The sequence below is a fragment of the Nuphar pumila genome, chromosome 13, assembly GCF_984573655.1.
Source record: "Nuphar pumila chromosome 13, dmNupPumi1.hap1.1, whole genome shotgun sequence".
Classification (NCBI taxonomy): Eukaryota; Viridiplantae; Streptophyta; class Magnoliopsida; order Nymphaeales; family Nymphaeaceae; genus Nuphar; species Nuphar pumila.
The window spans coordinates 3,857,693-3,871,615 of NC_143261.1; the positions used below are offsets into that span (position 1 = coordinate 3,857,693).

The following is a 13,923-nucleotide window of genomic DNA, read 5'->3' on the forward strand; positions in this document are numbered from 1 at the left end:
CTATGGAAAGATTTGGGGAGTGATGAGATATCACGCCCCCAAGCATAAATGGCTTTAGATACACAAACATAGAAGCGCACCCTAAACCAGCCCATCAAACACCCACCCTATTGACCCCAACCAATCAGTGGGCTGTCCAACCATTTGAGAACATGATCTTTTATTTGCCACAGCAGCTGAAAAAGAATGGCTTCCAAATCTCTCGCTTTTCCCTTGAATTTAAGTTGGTTTCTTAGAGTTACGTTTTATGTAGATTGCCATCCAAGCAATCAAAAGCCAGCATGGATGCACGAAGAGCCATTTGAGGCCTTTGGTCTGTAGTTCACTTGCCAAGAAGATGTCTCTGAAGGTGTGGTGTGTTGTGATGTGCTGACCCGTCTGGAGCAAGATTTTCAGTTTAGCCTTTTTAAGATTTTATTGATTAGATGAGATTAGTGTTCATATATATTATAAGATATAATTTCTTAATTTGAATCTTAAACTTGTTTAAATATGTGACTTAATTGAGGGATTGAATAAAATTAATGAACAAGGGGAGAATGAGCCTTTTCTCTGAATGTAAACCTTTGGTGGCATGTGTAGTTGTTTCCCTTTTTCTTTCCTAATTTTTGTTATTATTTTTAATCAGTCCATCCTATATTTTTTACAAACTACATCCTCATGAGGACTGGACAAATCTCCTCTCATCACTAGGGGTGGCAAAATCTGACCCGACCCGCCAACCCGCTTCTTAGCCGGGTCAGGGTTTGGCTTAAACGGGTTCGTGTCATAAACGGGTTGACCCGCCTAACCCATTTATCAAACGGGTCGTGTTCATGTTAGGGGTATGCCAACCCGTTTGACCCGTTTAATAAATGGGTTAGATGGGTGGGTCAACCTGTTTACACGAACCCGTCAACCCGCAACCCGAGTCCCGCCAAATACACAAACACAAATTCTATTATGGTAATCGGGTCCCATCACCAAGACCGGCATGTTCCTTAGCGAGATTTTGGTCGATGACAGCCCCATCGGAACCCTAATCCTCCACCTGAAGTTGACAACGGTGTGCTTTCTCACCGGAAAGGCGCTCCTTGTGCGGATCTCGACACCAGAGAATAGGCCATTGATCACGCCGGCAAACGATCCCGATGTCACTGCCGATCCGTCGAGCTGCTCAGCCGTGACCACTCCTTCGTTGCAAAACCCTAGCCGAAGACGATCGACCGATCCTCCATCGCAGTTCTCCTCCAAGAGGTTGTTTACCTCCAAACCCTCGCCCATCTTCCAATCAAAGAAGGCATCGGAATCATTGGAGAATCCGATCTGCGGCGATCTGGCTGTCTTCTTGATGGAGAAATCGTCGGCCCGGGGGTTGAACCAGACGAAGAACTTGGGTTCGCGGTCGCCGCGGAGGAGGTCGAACTCGGCGCTCATGGAGAGCGGGGAGGCAGCGGGGGAGCCGAAGGGGCCGATGCCAGTCTTGATGACAAGGCGAAAGGCGTTGGAGGGGTCGTTGGGGCGGTACGAGAGGCGGACAGGCGTCAAAGGCGGTTGTGAGGCTCATGCAGAGCTCGGTGGCGGAATCTCCGGCTGAGACCCGTTTATTAAACGGGTTAACCGTGTCGTGTCGGGTTGCCCGTTTAATAAATGGGTCGTGTTCATGTTGAGGTATGCTGACCCGCCGACCCGACCCGATTGCCACCCCTACTCATCACCCCTCTGGTCTTTCTCTTTACACTGGCTCACAAACAGAGCATAAGTGAATCTGCCAAAGCTGTGGGTTGTAAAAGTGTATTGAGTAGTCAATTAAACTGAAAAACTCTAACCCCCATGCACACCATTTCACTTGAGAAGTTGAAACAGAAAGTGAAGGTAAAACCTCATTATTGGATCTAAAAAGAGAGAAGAAACTCATCTGACCAAGAAGGATAAAAGAAAGTAATCCTCCTATCCATACTGTAATTTTTGTTGATATTTTACATCTAGCTAGCTCAGTGCATTTTAAGTTCACTTTTATGGTTCTCATCTCAAATACACTAACTTTGTCGTCAGAACGCTTTTGAGGTGCAAATGGCACTCAGCTATCTCTCTATCATCATCTGATTCTGATTCCTCCATTCTTTTTCTTTTCTTTTTGTGAAAACATACAACTCCCAAGTTTATTCCTACCCTCAAAAGGGGAACTCCCCACGCCTCTATATACCATCAACCTTGCACAAAAATCACCACCAATCTTGTTTCCCTTTAAGCTCTTCTGGTCATCCTCACTTCTTACACAGAAAGCAATGGCATCCCGTTCCTTGAACTCCTCGTGGACATCAAAGCAGAACAAGTCCTTCGAGCAGGCGCTAGCCGTGTTCGATAAGGACACCCCCGACCGCTGGAAGAATGTGGCCGCCATTATCGGAAGTAAGACTGTAGAGGAAGTGAAACGACACTATGATCTGTTAATGGAGGATGTGAAGTCCATTGAGTCAGGTCAGTGGCCAGCTCCAAGCTACAAAACTTCCTGTGCCACCAATAACAGCAGCAAGGCTAAGAACTCTAGTTTAACAGATGATGATCACAGGTGATTGGTTCATTGATTCAGTCATTCTTTTGATTGTTAACATCATAAGATCAATTGGGTTGATGTGTTTTCTTAAGGCTTAATTTTTGGTAGTTATGTTTTTGGTTTTTTCTGTTCCAGGCTTTTGATGAATCTGAAACTGCAACGTCAATAAGAAGTTGTCGAGCAAAGAAAGTTGTTTACAAGATCAATAATACGGTGGGGTGGTCTGCCTTCCTCCTTCCTACACTCTGGCGGTTTAGTCGTGTAGTTTCATGGTACAGTCTGTAAAGACAATTAATCTGTTTCTCTGCCACAGAGTTATATACTGGGTCTGTAATTTAATGTTAGTCTGGTACAGTTGAAACTGTAAAGGTTCAAAGTAGTTGCAAGTATATGTAGGATAGCAGTATGATTATGGTTGCCTGGGGAAATGGAAGGCTTCCTTAACCTTAACTCTCTCTCTCTCGCATATTACAAGTCATAATGTGACAGTGTAGTCTTTGTTCGGGTTGCGTAACTTAAAGAAATATGGTAGACAGAGATCAAGAGAACCAAACCACTCTCTCTCTCTCTCTCGTTCTTTTATTTAATTAGAGAGGTAATACATATCGGCTCAGACATAGATGTTGCCTTACGTGATTTTCTTTTCTCTTTCATTTGAATCATTCTTATCCTTGTCTATTTTGTTGGAAATGGAACTGTTGGATCCTTGATTTTAGTAACTGCATTATCCTTTATTTCCTTGATTTTAGACAACCAGCTCATCATACTATATTGACTGTTAAATGACGCATATTGTTAATATGCCTTCTCAAACTAAGATGGTTACAGAGGCTTAGTTTGGATCTTTGACCCAAAATTTGATGTGTTCTTAGTGACTTAGTGAATCTATCCACTATCTGCTTATTGGAAGGCACATACTTGGTGATGAGATTATCAGAAGCAACTATCTCTTGAACATAATGAAAATCGATATATATATGCTTTAACCTATTGTAAAAGATTAGATTGATGGTTATATGCAGAGCACTCAGTGAAAAATTGGAGCAGATTCTACCTTTATTCCAATATCTCGGAGAATGAAAAGAATCCATGTGATCTCTGCTTCAGTTGATGCCATTGATTAATATTTTGCTTCGGCACTGGAATGAGCTACAGTGCTTTGTTTCTTTGCACTTCAAGAAATACAATTTGCTTCAAGATAAGTACAGAACCCGATGGTAGATCTTCTAGTGATTTGACCGCTTGCCCAATCTGCACCTAAAAAACATATAGGTTCATACTGCTTTGCATCAAAATTCGAAAATCTCAATCAATAGTCCCTTTAACATATCGAAGAATTCGTTTCACTACTTGATAATGACAGTCCATTTCCTCATGCATGAATTGACTAACAAAATTTACACTAAAGGATAATTCAGGATGGGTTATAGTCAAATACTGAAGAGCGCCGACAAGACTGCATTATAAAGTAGGATCTTCAAAAATTTTATCTCCTGAGAATGTAGTATCAACTTTAGTCACCATTGGCATGCTGATTGGTTTACAATCCATCATATTAGCATGTTCTAGAATATCGCAAGCACATTTGCTTTGGCATAACAACAATCCTTTTGTAGCATGAACAACCTCAATTCTAAGAAAGAAATGTAATAGTTCTAAATCTTTCACAATAAATTCCTTTTATAAATCCTCCAAAATAAGTGCTCTTAAGGCTAGACTAATTTCCAGTAAAAACTATATAGTTAATATATACAAGAATGAGACAATTTTCTTGATCATGATATGTACACATAGAAGGTTCAGAAATACGGCTTTTAAAACCATATTGAAAAAATATTACTTAGTCTTTCAAACCATGCTCGAGAGGCTTGCTGTAAACTATATAGAGTTTTCTTAAGACGATACACATGATTTGAAAATATTGGATCATCATACCCAGGCGGTCGTTGCGTAAAAATGATTTCATTAAGGGATCTATGTAAAAACACATTTTTAACATCAAGTTGTCATATTTCCCAATGCTTTACTATAGCAACTGTGAGAATGGTTCTAATACTTTTCGATTGAATAACTAGAAAAAATATTTTGCGAAAATCAATTTCCCTCAATTTGAGTAAACCCTCTAGCAACAAGTCAAGCCTTGAGATGACTTAGGGTTCCATCGGACTTGAGTTTCGTCTTAAAGATCCATTTTGATCCTACTATATTCATATTAGTTTCCAATGGAACTAATTCTCAAGTTTGTTTTTCAGTCAAAGCCACCATTTTTTCATCCATGGCCGCCTTCCATCCGGTGTGCAAAATAGCAGCCCTAACCGTCTTTGGTTCATCCATGGCTGCCTTCCATCCGGGATTAGGTTTATAGACTCAAGAATAAGATGTTCATCAATATTTTCTTCATGTGAAGGATCAATCTCAGTAGGGTCTTGATGAGGATCATTTCCAGATAAGGTATTAGTAGGTTGGTTATGTAACAGTTGATCTATATCAAGCAAGGCAGACCTTTTATTGTCTTCATAAGAGTGATTTCGATGATCCCTTTGAATATAAGAATCGATTTCTGAATTGGTAGCTTGATCATCACCCTTAAACTGTCTGTCAACGTTTTCATTTTTTAAAAGAGAGGCAGGATTTCTAAAAGAAAAGTTTTCTTAATCAAATGCTACATGTCTTATACTCTTTATACTTTGAATTGTACCCAACAAAAATACATGGCAATGATTTTGGGTCAAATTTATCCTTTGCATATCCTCTAAGGTAAGGAAAACACTAGCAGCCTAAAACACGCAAACTTGAGTAGTCTAGATGATTCTCAAATAAGTAATGAGATTGCATGCTTAGGGTGAAAGATTGTAAACGATTGATTAAAAATACAGTAGTACAAAACTTCTCAACCCAAAAAAAAATTGGAATCTCAGTGTAATACATCATAGTCAGACCCAATTCGGTGATTTTTCGATGCTTTCTCTTTGTGACTCCATTTTGTTTAGGAGTCTTAGGACAAGAAACTTGATGTCAGATTCCTGGATTATTCAAGTATCTTATTATTTTGGCATTCATATATTCTCACCCCCATCCATTTGAAAGATTTTTATCCTTTTATCAAATTATCTTTCAATAAATTTTTTAAAGTTCACAAAAATCTCATAAAAATCCAACTTATTTTTCATTGGATAGAGCCAGAAAAACTAGGTACTGTCATGAACAAAAATAACAAGAACTAGAAGCTGGCCCCATACATCCGGGTGAATTTTCTCAAAAGGTTAATATTCAACACCATCAGAAATAAGAAAAGGGAGACGACAAGCCTTTCCTATTTGACAACTTTCACGAATATAATCCTTTAAATCATCTAAAACCACATCAATAAAAAATTTATTTTTAAGAAAAGTAACTACTCCATCTCATGGATGTCCAAGATGAGCATGCTATTTATTTTCAGTAACTTTCCTTAATCGATTTGAGAAAAGAGTTGAGTGGTCTCCATCAATGGCATAGACTCCTCCATGCCTACTCCCTATAGCTATCGTCCTTCATGTTCTCCTATCCTTTAACATACAACCAGACTAAGTAAATTTAAAGGAGTAAGGCAAATCATGTGTTAACTGACTCACAAAAATTAAATCTTTCTTTAGACTTGGAACAAACCAAACATTTTTTAAGATGATATCTAATGGCTTGGATTTAATTCTTTCTTATCCAATATGAGTAATTAATGGCAATTTTTTGTCCATTTTCTACCATGACCAGATCATTTTCATAGTATGAAACATGATTGTTAAGTTTGCGAACATTACCTGACATGTGCGTTGAGACACCTGTGTCTGCAAACCATTCTTCATCTTGACTTTCTTTTATTGTCATGGTCGTCAAAGCTTTAGGATTGTCATCAACTTGTAAGTCATGATTGAATCGGTTGTAATATTTTAGGGCTAAATGTTTTTTTCTACAAATTTGACAAATTATAGTCTCTGCATTATCTTTCTTAGAAGAGAAACCTCCATGACCTTGTTTCTCTGATCAAAAAGCCTCACCTTGACCTCGACCACCTTGGGCAAAACCTTGCCCTCCATAATTTAAACGGTATTGATTATTGCCACTTTTATTGTATTGATTCTATTAAGCATAGTAAGCAACATGCTGGCCACTGGGTTCATAAAGCTTATTTCAAACCTCATGATCTTGGAGTAATGAAACTACTTTCTCATGTGAACAGCTGACACAAAAGACTCATATTCAAAACCAACCCCTAAAGAAGCCAAAAGGTTTTTTCTTCATCTTCAACAAGTTTCCATGTAGTTTCTAGATCATCACAAACAACTTTGAACTTTCTGACATATTCTTCAAGAGGATCTGATCCTTTTTTGAGATATGTCACCAGGTAAAAAAGATGAAAATCTCACTCTTGAGATTCCTGAGTGAAATAATTAACGAGAGTTTTCCAAATCTCTTTTGAAGTTTCAATCCCAACTACTAATCTCAGCGCACTTTCAGAAAGTGTGTCAGTGATCCAACCACTCAATAGCCGATTAGATCAGTACCAAGCAACAATATGCTGGGTTTTGAACAACTTTTGTTATATCAGATGGATCAACAATAGTGGGTGGCATGGTTGTTTCATCACTTAGAAACACCCCCCTGCATATCTTGGCTATCAATGAGTGCCATCATTTGGGTTTTTCACAATAGAAAATTTGTTTGATTCATCTTGAGTGAAACAAAATTGGCAACATTCAATTGAAGTGGGTATGGGTAAGAAGATGAGTCGGTCATACCTTTAAAAGTGAACATCGACTTGTACACTTCAAGCTAGCTCTGATACCACAAAGAAATATGATAGACAGAGAGATCAAGAGAACCAAACCATACAAAAGAAGCAATCTTTAATGTGGTTGAGATCACACATATCCTACATCCATGGGTAAAACTCTCTCTCTCTCTCTCTCTCTCTCTCTCTCTCTCTCTCTCTCTCTCTCTCTCTCTCTCTCTCTCTCTCTCTCTCACACACACACACACACACACACACACACTTTTAACATGGTTAAGATCAAGGTCGGGGGGTCGAGGGGTGAGGGGGGTGCGATATTTGTTTTAATTAATATATATTATATTTTATATTATATAAATACAAGTTGAGCCTTATCGAGCTTGGTTAGTTGATCAGGCTCAGCACGTTAGCTCATCTAAACCTCAACGTAGTGTATAAGCTCGGCTTATTTAGAGCTCAAGCCGAGCCCAAGCTGGCTCGGTTTGTTATAAATCCCTAATCCTAAGCCTTGGGATGCACTCTCCTTGTAGTGTTTGAACTGTTGAACGAGCAAAGCTCAGCCCATACTGAGCTTAATGGATCGAGCCCAGCTCGGCCCAGGCTCAATATGAGCCGAGTCTGACAGTGGTTTAGGCTTGAACCGAGCTCGAGTAGAGCCTGAGCACCATTTTACATGGGCGAGCCGAGATCGAACATGCCAAGTTTGGCTAGTGTGCATCTTTAACTCACACACAATCACAGCCAGAACACAAGTGCGAGAGAGTCAGAGGGGGGGACCTCCGGATAGTTCTCTCTGGTGTTAATGGTGAAAATCCCCGATCAAGACCTAAATTTGAGTGGAGAAACTTAAAATTGACTCACCTTACACACCGATGCCGGATTGGTGAAGTAGAAGACAGACACAGACATGTTCTTCACCCTCTGATTTCCTCATGGCTTTAATGGAGAGAGAGAGGGAACATATCATTCATGGCAGAAGAGACAGAGAGAGAGAGGCGTCTTTCGGGGGTTCGTACAATTTTTTTATTTTTTACATTCAAATCACTTGCCCCATGACATTCATTCCACATTTGCATGCCAATATTACTTACACATAAATATATAAATAAGAATTTTACTCTTAAAATCTCTACAGAAAACAAATGAACCAAAATACCCTCAACACATAACAAGAAGACAAGACCCAAACACACTACAATTTAACATAGGTCGCCTGCAGCTTTGAACTAAAGCAATTAACTGTTGTACCAAAGCCAAGTTGTCAATGCCCAATGGAGACAACTACAAGAATCATCCTTGCAAACTCCCTCTCATCTCAACAGCAACTTCTCCATTCTCTTCTTCCCCAACAATCCTCTGCCAAAACCAATGCTTTCTCCACACCCGAGACATCTGCTCGATAGGCACATTCTTCGTCTCTGGGAGCAACAGATAGACAAATCCAGTCATCACCAGCACCCACACTGCAAAGAAGAAGAAAATGCCAGACCTCATGTGACAAAGCATTGCCAGGAAGGTCTGTGCTATCAAGAAGGTGAAGATAAAGCTAACAGCAACAGTGATACTCTGTCCAGCCGACCTGATCTCAAGCTGATAAATCTCACTAGGCACCAGCCATCCCAGAGGTCCCCAGGATATTCCAAATCCAGAAACATAAACACCAATCAACACCAACACCAAATAAGAATCAGCTTTGCTCAGACCACCATGATCACCAAGCTTTGCTGCCATGATTGCACCCACAGCTACCTGTGAGCAGAGCATCAGAATTCCTCCTCCCATAAACAGAGTCCTTCGGCCGAATTTATCGACAATTAGCATCGACAAGAAGGTGGTAACAAGGCCTACACCTCCTGTCACTATGGCACTCATAAGTGAGGCACTCTCCTTCAGTCCTATAGTCCTGAACAGGAGTGGTGCATAGAAGGCAATCACGTTGATGCCAGTTACTTGTTGAAAGAAGGGAATCATGATTGCCATTGTCAACTGTGCCCTGTACCTTCTGCAGAAGATGCTCATAAACGGGTGTGTGACATTCTTAGACACATTCCTTGCTTGTAGCATGTCATTCAATTCCGATTGCACGTCAGAGGTGCCGCGGATCTTGCAGAGTGTGGCAGTTATCTTCTCATGGGGAGCGCCTCGGTCGATTAGGCTATTGGGGGTGTCTGGAAGAAAAATGGAGCCAAGAGTGAGAGCTGAAGCAGGTACAGCAGCCAATGCTAAAGAGACCCTCCAGCCCCATCCTCCAGATATGTTCCGTGTTCCATAATTGATGATATTAGCAGAAAGTGCACCTATGCCTATACTGAACTGGAAGCCATTGTTAAAGAACCCCCTGAAACGAGGTGGTGCCATCTCTGACAGATATAATGGAACTGACTGCAATGACAAAACTGGCAGCATTAGATTGATGGCATGCTATCTCACACACATATGGCCATAGGTTATGGAACATGGGCATTATTGTTTAGAGCAATATACATGGAGATATAGCAACTTGTAATTGGTGAAATGTTCATCAGTACAATTCCCAAGCCTACATACAAGACAAGGGTAGTACTTGGTGAGATGTTCCGGTAAAAATTCTGCTAGATCATATGAAAATCCTAGATGTGAAGGTATAATGTAGTAGAGAAAAGTGTATCCATATCATATAGCTTTCTGGCACATGAATATCTGTGTTTGCCAGGCTGATCATTGAGCTCAGGAGGCAATAAAATACAAGTGAGGAAGTACTCCATCTGAGCAACATACAGAAACTTTAGATAATCCAGTATGTGAGAATTATCATGCAGAAGAAAGGAAGTTATTGGCTATGTAATAAGAAACATGCATTACTATGGAAATATTGGCTAACCTGATTTGCAAATCCGACACCGAAACCGAGTAAGACACGGCCCAAGATGAGCATGTAGACCTTTACAGCAGCAGCACCAAGTGCAGATCCAAGTAAGAATGAAGCACCACCTAAGATCATGGACAGTTTCCGGCCGAATTTGCGAGTTATTGTGGCTGCAAAGAAGGTAGAGATGAGGCCCGCTACGTAGAGAGAGGAGGTGAAGGAGGTCAGGAGTTGGCTGTCGAATTTGCAGTAGTTGCTGGTTGTGGATTCTTTCATCTTTACGTAGACACTTGGGAAGAACTTCTTGAGAAAAGATTCCATGGAAGTCACTCCACCTAGCACAAATGCACACTGCAAAAATATGAGACAAGCTTGATGGACTAGGCTTGGAACTGGGTCAACTAGATCTGCATGGGTCTAGTCTTAGTTGATTTCTTTTTTTCCATAAACTCAAATACGATTCTGGGTTCAAGGGGGGTGCTTCATCTGTTGTCAAATTCAAGACCTGGCTGACTCAGACCAGACCATGATAAGAGTAGGCTAAGGCCAGGTCTAGAAGAAAAACTTCCAATGAGTCAGTTGTCTAACCCAGTACATAATCAACTACTACAGCCAACTAAGACAAATCAGGTCATACCACAGCTTCAATGGACAATGGATGAGGGCAGATCAGATCCTATTGCATATAACCGATCAATGGTTATATAAAATCTCCACCTCACATCTCACTTGGGCACTCTGAGAGTGGGGCCCACGCACATCTCCATCAAATGAATTGTGCGGTGGGGATCCAATATAACCAAAGAATTGGTTATATACAACATGACCCGATCTGCCCTCACACTAGATATAGAGTCAGCTGCGAGAGTACTAAAAGTGCTTTTAGCTAGGAGAGAGCTAGTTCAGGGTCTCAAACTGCAACCATGAGTCAACAGACTGATACATGAGTAGGATTGCTAGGGAAACTGGCTTGGTCTTTGGGAGCCATGAGCCTCTGGTCAATTTCAGAGTCAAACGTGGTCTTTGACTCGGGTCCACCAAGTCCAAGCCGGACCAATTTCAGAGTAGGTGGGATGAAAGCTGACAGCATCTAAATATAAAGATGGTATATGGGGGTCTGAGATGAGAGAGAAAAGACAGTCAGTCTCAGATTGCAGAACCAATGAAAAGCTCTCTCTCTCTCTCTCTCTCTCTCTCTCTCTCTCTCTCTCTCTCTCTCTCTCTCTCATCAATTTCAGGAAGCACCACTATGCATGGTTGATGGATCATTCAATTGGTTTTGATCTAAGAAGAGAGGAGAAGAGAAAGACCTGAGATTCCAATATCATATCCAAAGATGACACCCCCCATGGCCGCCATCATGCAGCTGAGCACCACATAAGGAGTTATCTTCCATTTATAGTCGTATGTTGATGATGATGATGATGACTCATCGCTCTTCAAACCAATCCCCACCGCCATGGCTTATGTCTCCCTACAAAAGAGAGAGAGAGAGAGAAAAGAAGAAAGAGTTGATCATACAACCGTTTTTTGTGGTACTATTGTCTTGTCCTTCTCGGCCCTATACCCATCAATAATCAAATTTTCAGCCTCCTCATTCCCCATCTTAAGACTTTAAAGATCGAATAGTGTGAATAAGAGTTTGGGAAGCAAGAACAGCCGTTGAAGGGAGGATCCAATTATTGGAGATCGATTTTCTGATGAATCAAGCCTTCTGCAAAGTGCCTGGTCCCACTGAGACTTGATTTTCTTAACTTTATTGGCTGTATGGGCTGATTTTATATTCTATCCATTCTCAACCACAGGAGTGATCGGTGGCTGGTTCGGCTCAAGTTTGACAGGACCCGATTTTGAATAGGGTCTGAAAATTAGACCCAAACCCGAGTTGGTGTGAACTGGGTAGGTAAGTGTTTTGGGTAAAATATTTATTTTAGGTCCAATGGATTTCATTGGGTTCGGCATATTTGATGTTGGTTGCACATGGGTCAGGTGAATAATTTTTCTTTCATTAAAAAAAATAAATGGCTCAACGTTTATGGGTCAGGTTGATAACAGTTTGGATTAGAAGAGGTACGAATGTAAATTGGTTCGAATCTGTGACCAGTTCCAATTGGTTTACCTTGGGTTTGAATCAGTTAGGTTGCTAACTGTCTTGGGCTTAAACTAGGTTTAAATGGTTGACCTTGACTAGGAAAGTTCACAAATTTAAGGGCAACTTGGATTGAATACGGATATTCATAAGATTTTAATTAGGCAACTCATTTCTGAATGTAAGAAACATATCGATGTGAGTTTAAACCCGTTCGGGCACAAATCTACTTGGATTTTTATCCGTTCTGGTACAAATTGGTTCTGGATCCCATCAGTTTGGGGAGGGTGTTGTGTGTTCTCCCCCGAATACGAGGTTTGCTACATTGCGCCACGTATATAAGCACATGGGGCTCGTATCCACGTGTGTGTCGGCATCACTTAGCATTGGAGTCCGGTGTGGTTGCAAAGACTTAAGTACCCTTTCCTGTCATTCTTGTTGTGAAACGATGGTTCAAGAAAAGGACAAAAATGTCCTCTATCCAAAAAAGAGAGGATGATCTTAACTCTTCAAAAAGTCCAAATGTTCAATTTTCGCCCTAAGCAATAAACTCCTATGCTACCAGCGGATCACCCTTTGACGATGCACCATCTGCTGTAATAAGAGCTCCCTTTGACGACGCACCATTTACCCTTGTCTGCTACCGCCGGAGCACCCTTTGCCATCGTCTCAAGTCCAAGTTCCCGCCTTGGCTTTTAGCTTTTGTCATTTTCTCATTCCTGCCTTGTGTTACGAAACATTCTCGAGTTTGTTCCTACCTCGTGGAGATAACTATAAATCGATCGACTGGTTCGATCATTGGTGGGCGTCATAGGGGTATTTGTCAGCTATCTCTTTTCACAGTCTTCTCTTCTTCTTCGTTTTGTTACGCAATATGGAAAAAAACAATGATGCATAAACATTTCAACAAGTGTCATTAAGGTGTCGTGAGTACCTTTCCATGTCATCATGCTATTGTTGAAGAACGTATATCGTTGTGAATGCCATTAAGGCATTGTTTTGTTATTGCAGGTGGATGTTGTCTTTTTTACGGTTGAAAAATTAAAGATATTTGTAAGATGCTAGGACCTGTTGACAAGAATGCTTGTTTACAGATACGAGAAAGGGCATCTACCCTATTTGGTGTCGTTCATTTACTCAGTATATGCAATGTAATATAAATCACGATTGTAGTAACATACTACCGATTTCTGAAATGTTGTTTTGTTTGTTAATATCGATTTGTAAGCTATTATGCTGAATTTTTGTAACGATTTGTAATATATTATGTGATATGTATATCGATTTGTATGATATTATGTATTTTGTAGTGTCGATTTGTAAGCTATTATGCTGAATTATTATATCAATTTGTAATATATTATGTGATATGTATATCAATTTGTAAGATATTATGTGTTTTCTAGTATCGATTTGTAAGATATTTGTAGTATAATTTTAAAACGTGTGTGCGAAAATACATTGTTGTATGCTTGTGGTGGCGATTTGCGTATTCAAATCGCTGCTCATTTAGCGATTTCTACTAAAATCGCTTCACAACGTCGTAGATATAATTAAAGCATTGTCATGTGAATTGCTATCGTCAACACACATATACGATAAATCATTTCTTTTATGGGCTTGATAAATAACAACTCGATGCATAGTATAAGCAAATAACAAATCACTGTTACTTTTATACTGTG

At 40.3% G+C, this 13,923-nt stretch overlaps 2 protein-coding genes across 3 annotated transcripts; one reads left to right on the forward strand and one right to left on the reverse strand.

The window, feature by feature from the left end:
* Positions 1–2,225: 2,225 nt before the first annotated feature.
* Positions 2,226–3,036, forward strand: LOC149817558 (protein RADIALIS-like 4). Its single transcript, XM_089985449.1, has 2 exons — positions 2,226–2,551; positions 2,672–3,036. Exons 1-2 carry the CDS (start codon positions 2,268–2,270, stop codon positions 2,703–2,705), a joined length of 318 nt encoding a protein of 105 aa, XP_089841575.1. The 5' UTR covers positions 2,226–2,267; the 3' UTR covers positions 2,706–3,036.
* Positions 3,037–8,402: 5,366 nt separating this feature from the next.
* LOC149817559 (hexose carrier protein HEX6-like) lies at positions 8,403–11,805 on the reverse strand. 2 transcript variants are annotated; one of them, XM_089984861.1, is made up of 3 exons: positions 11,460–11,805; positions 10,165–10,484; positions 8,403–9,686 (listed from the first exon to the last, which is right to left on the reverse strand). In XM_089984861.1, exons 1-3 carry the CDS (start codon positions 11,608–11,610, stop codon positions 8,595–8,597), a joined length of 1,563 nt encoding a protein of 520 aa, XP_089840987.1. In that variant the 5' UTR covers positions 11,611–11,805; the 3' UTR covers positions 8,403–8,594. The 2 variants fall into 2 exon arrangements, with proteins under 2 accessions (XP_089840987.1, XP_089840988.1); XM_089984862.1 differs by having other exon boundaries at positions 10,165–10,500; positions 11,460–11,595.
* Between the last annotated feature and the right edge of the window lie 2,118 nt (positions 11,806–13,923).

Bases quoted from the DNA above. Each gene is read 5' to 3' on its own strand.
- LOC149817558 (XM_089985449.1), top strand. From the start codon at position 2,268: ATGGCATCCCGTTCCTTGAACTCCTCGTGGACATCAAAGCAGAACAAG. The intron at 2,552-2,671 runs GTGATTGGTTCA...TTTCTGTTCCAG, and splicing joins TTAACAGATGATGATCACAG to GCTTTTGATGAATCTGAAAC.
- LOC149817559 (XM_089984861.1), bottom strand. From the start codon at position 11,610: ATGGCGGTGGGGATTGGTTTGAAGAGCGATGAGTCATCATCATCATCA. The intron at 10,485-11,459 runs GTCTTTCTCTTC...CATTTGTGCTAG, and splicing joins ATATGATATTGGAATCTCAG to GTGGAGTGACTTCCATGGAA. The intron at 9,687-10,164 runs GTTAGCCAATAT...TTGTCATTGCAG, and splicing joins GTGTCGGATTTGCAAATCAG to TCAGTTCCATTATATCTGTC.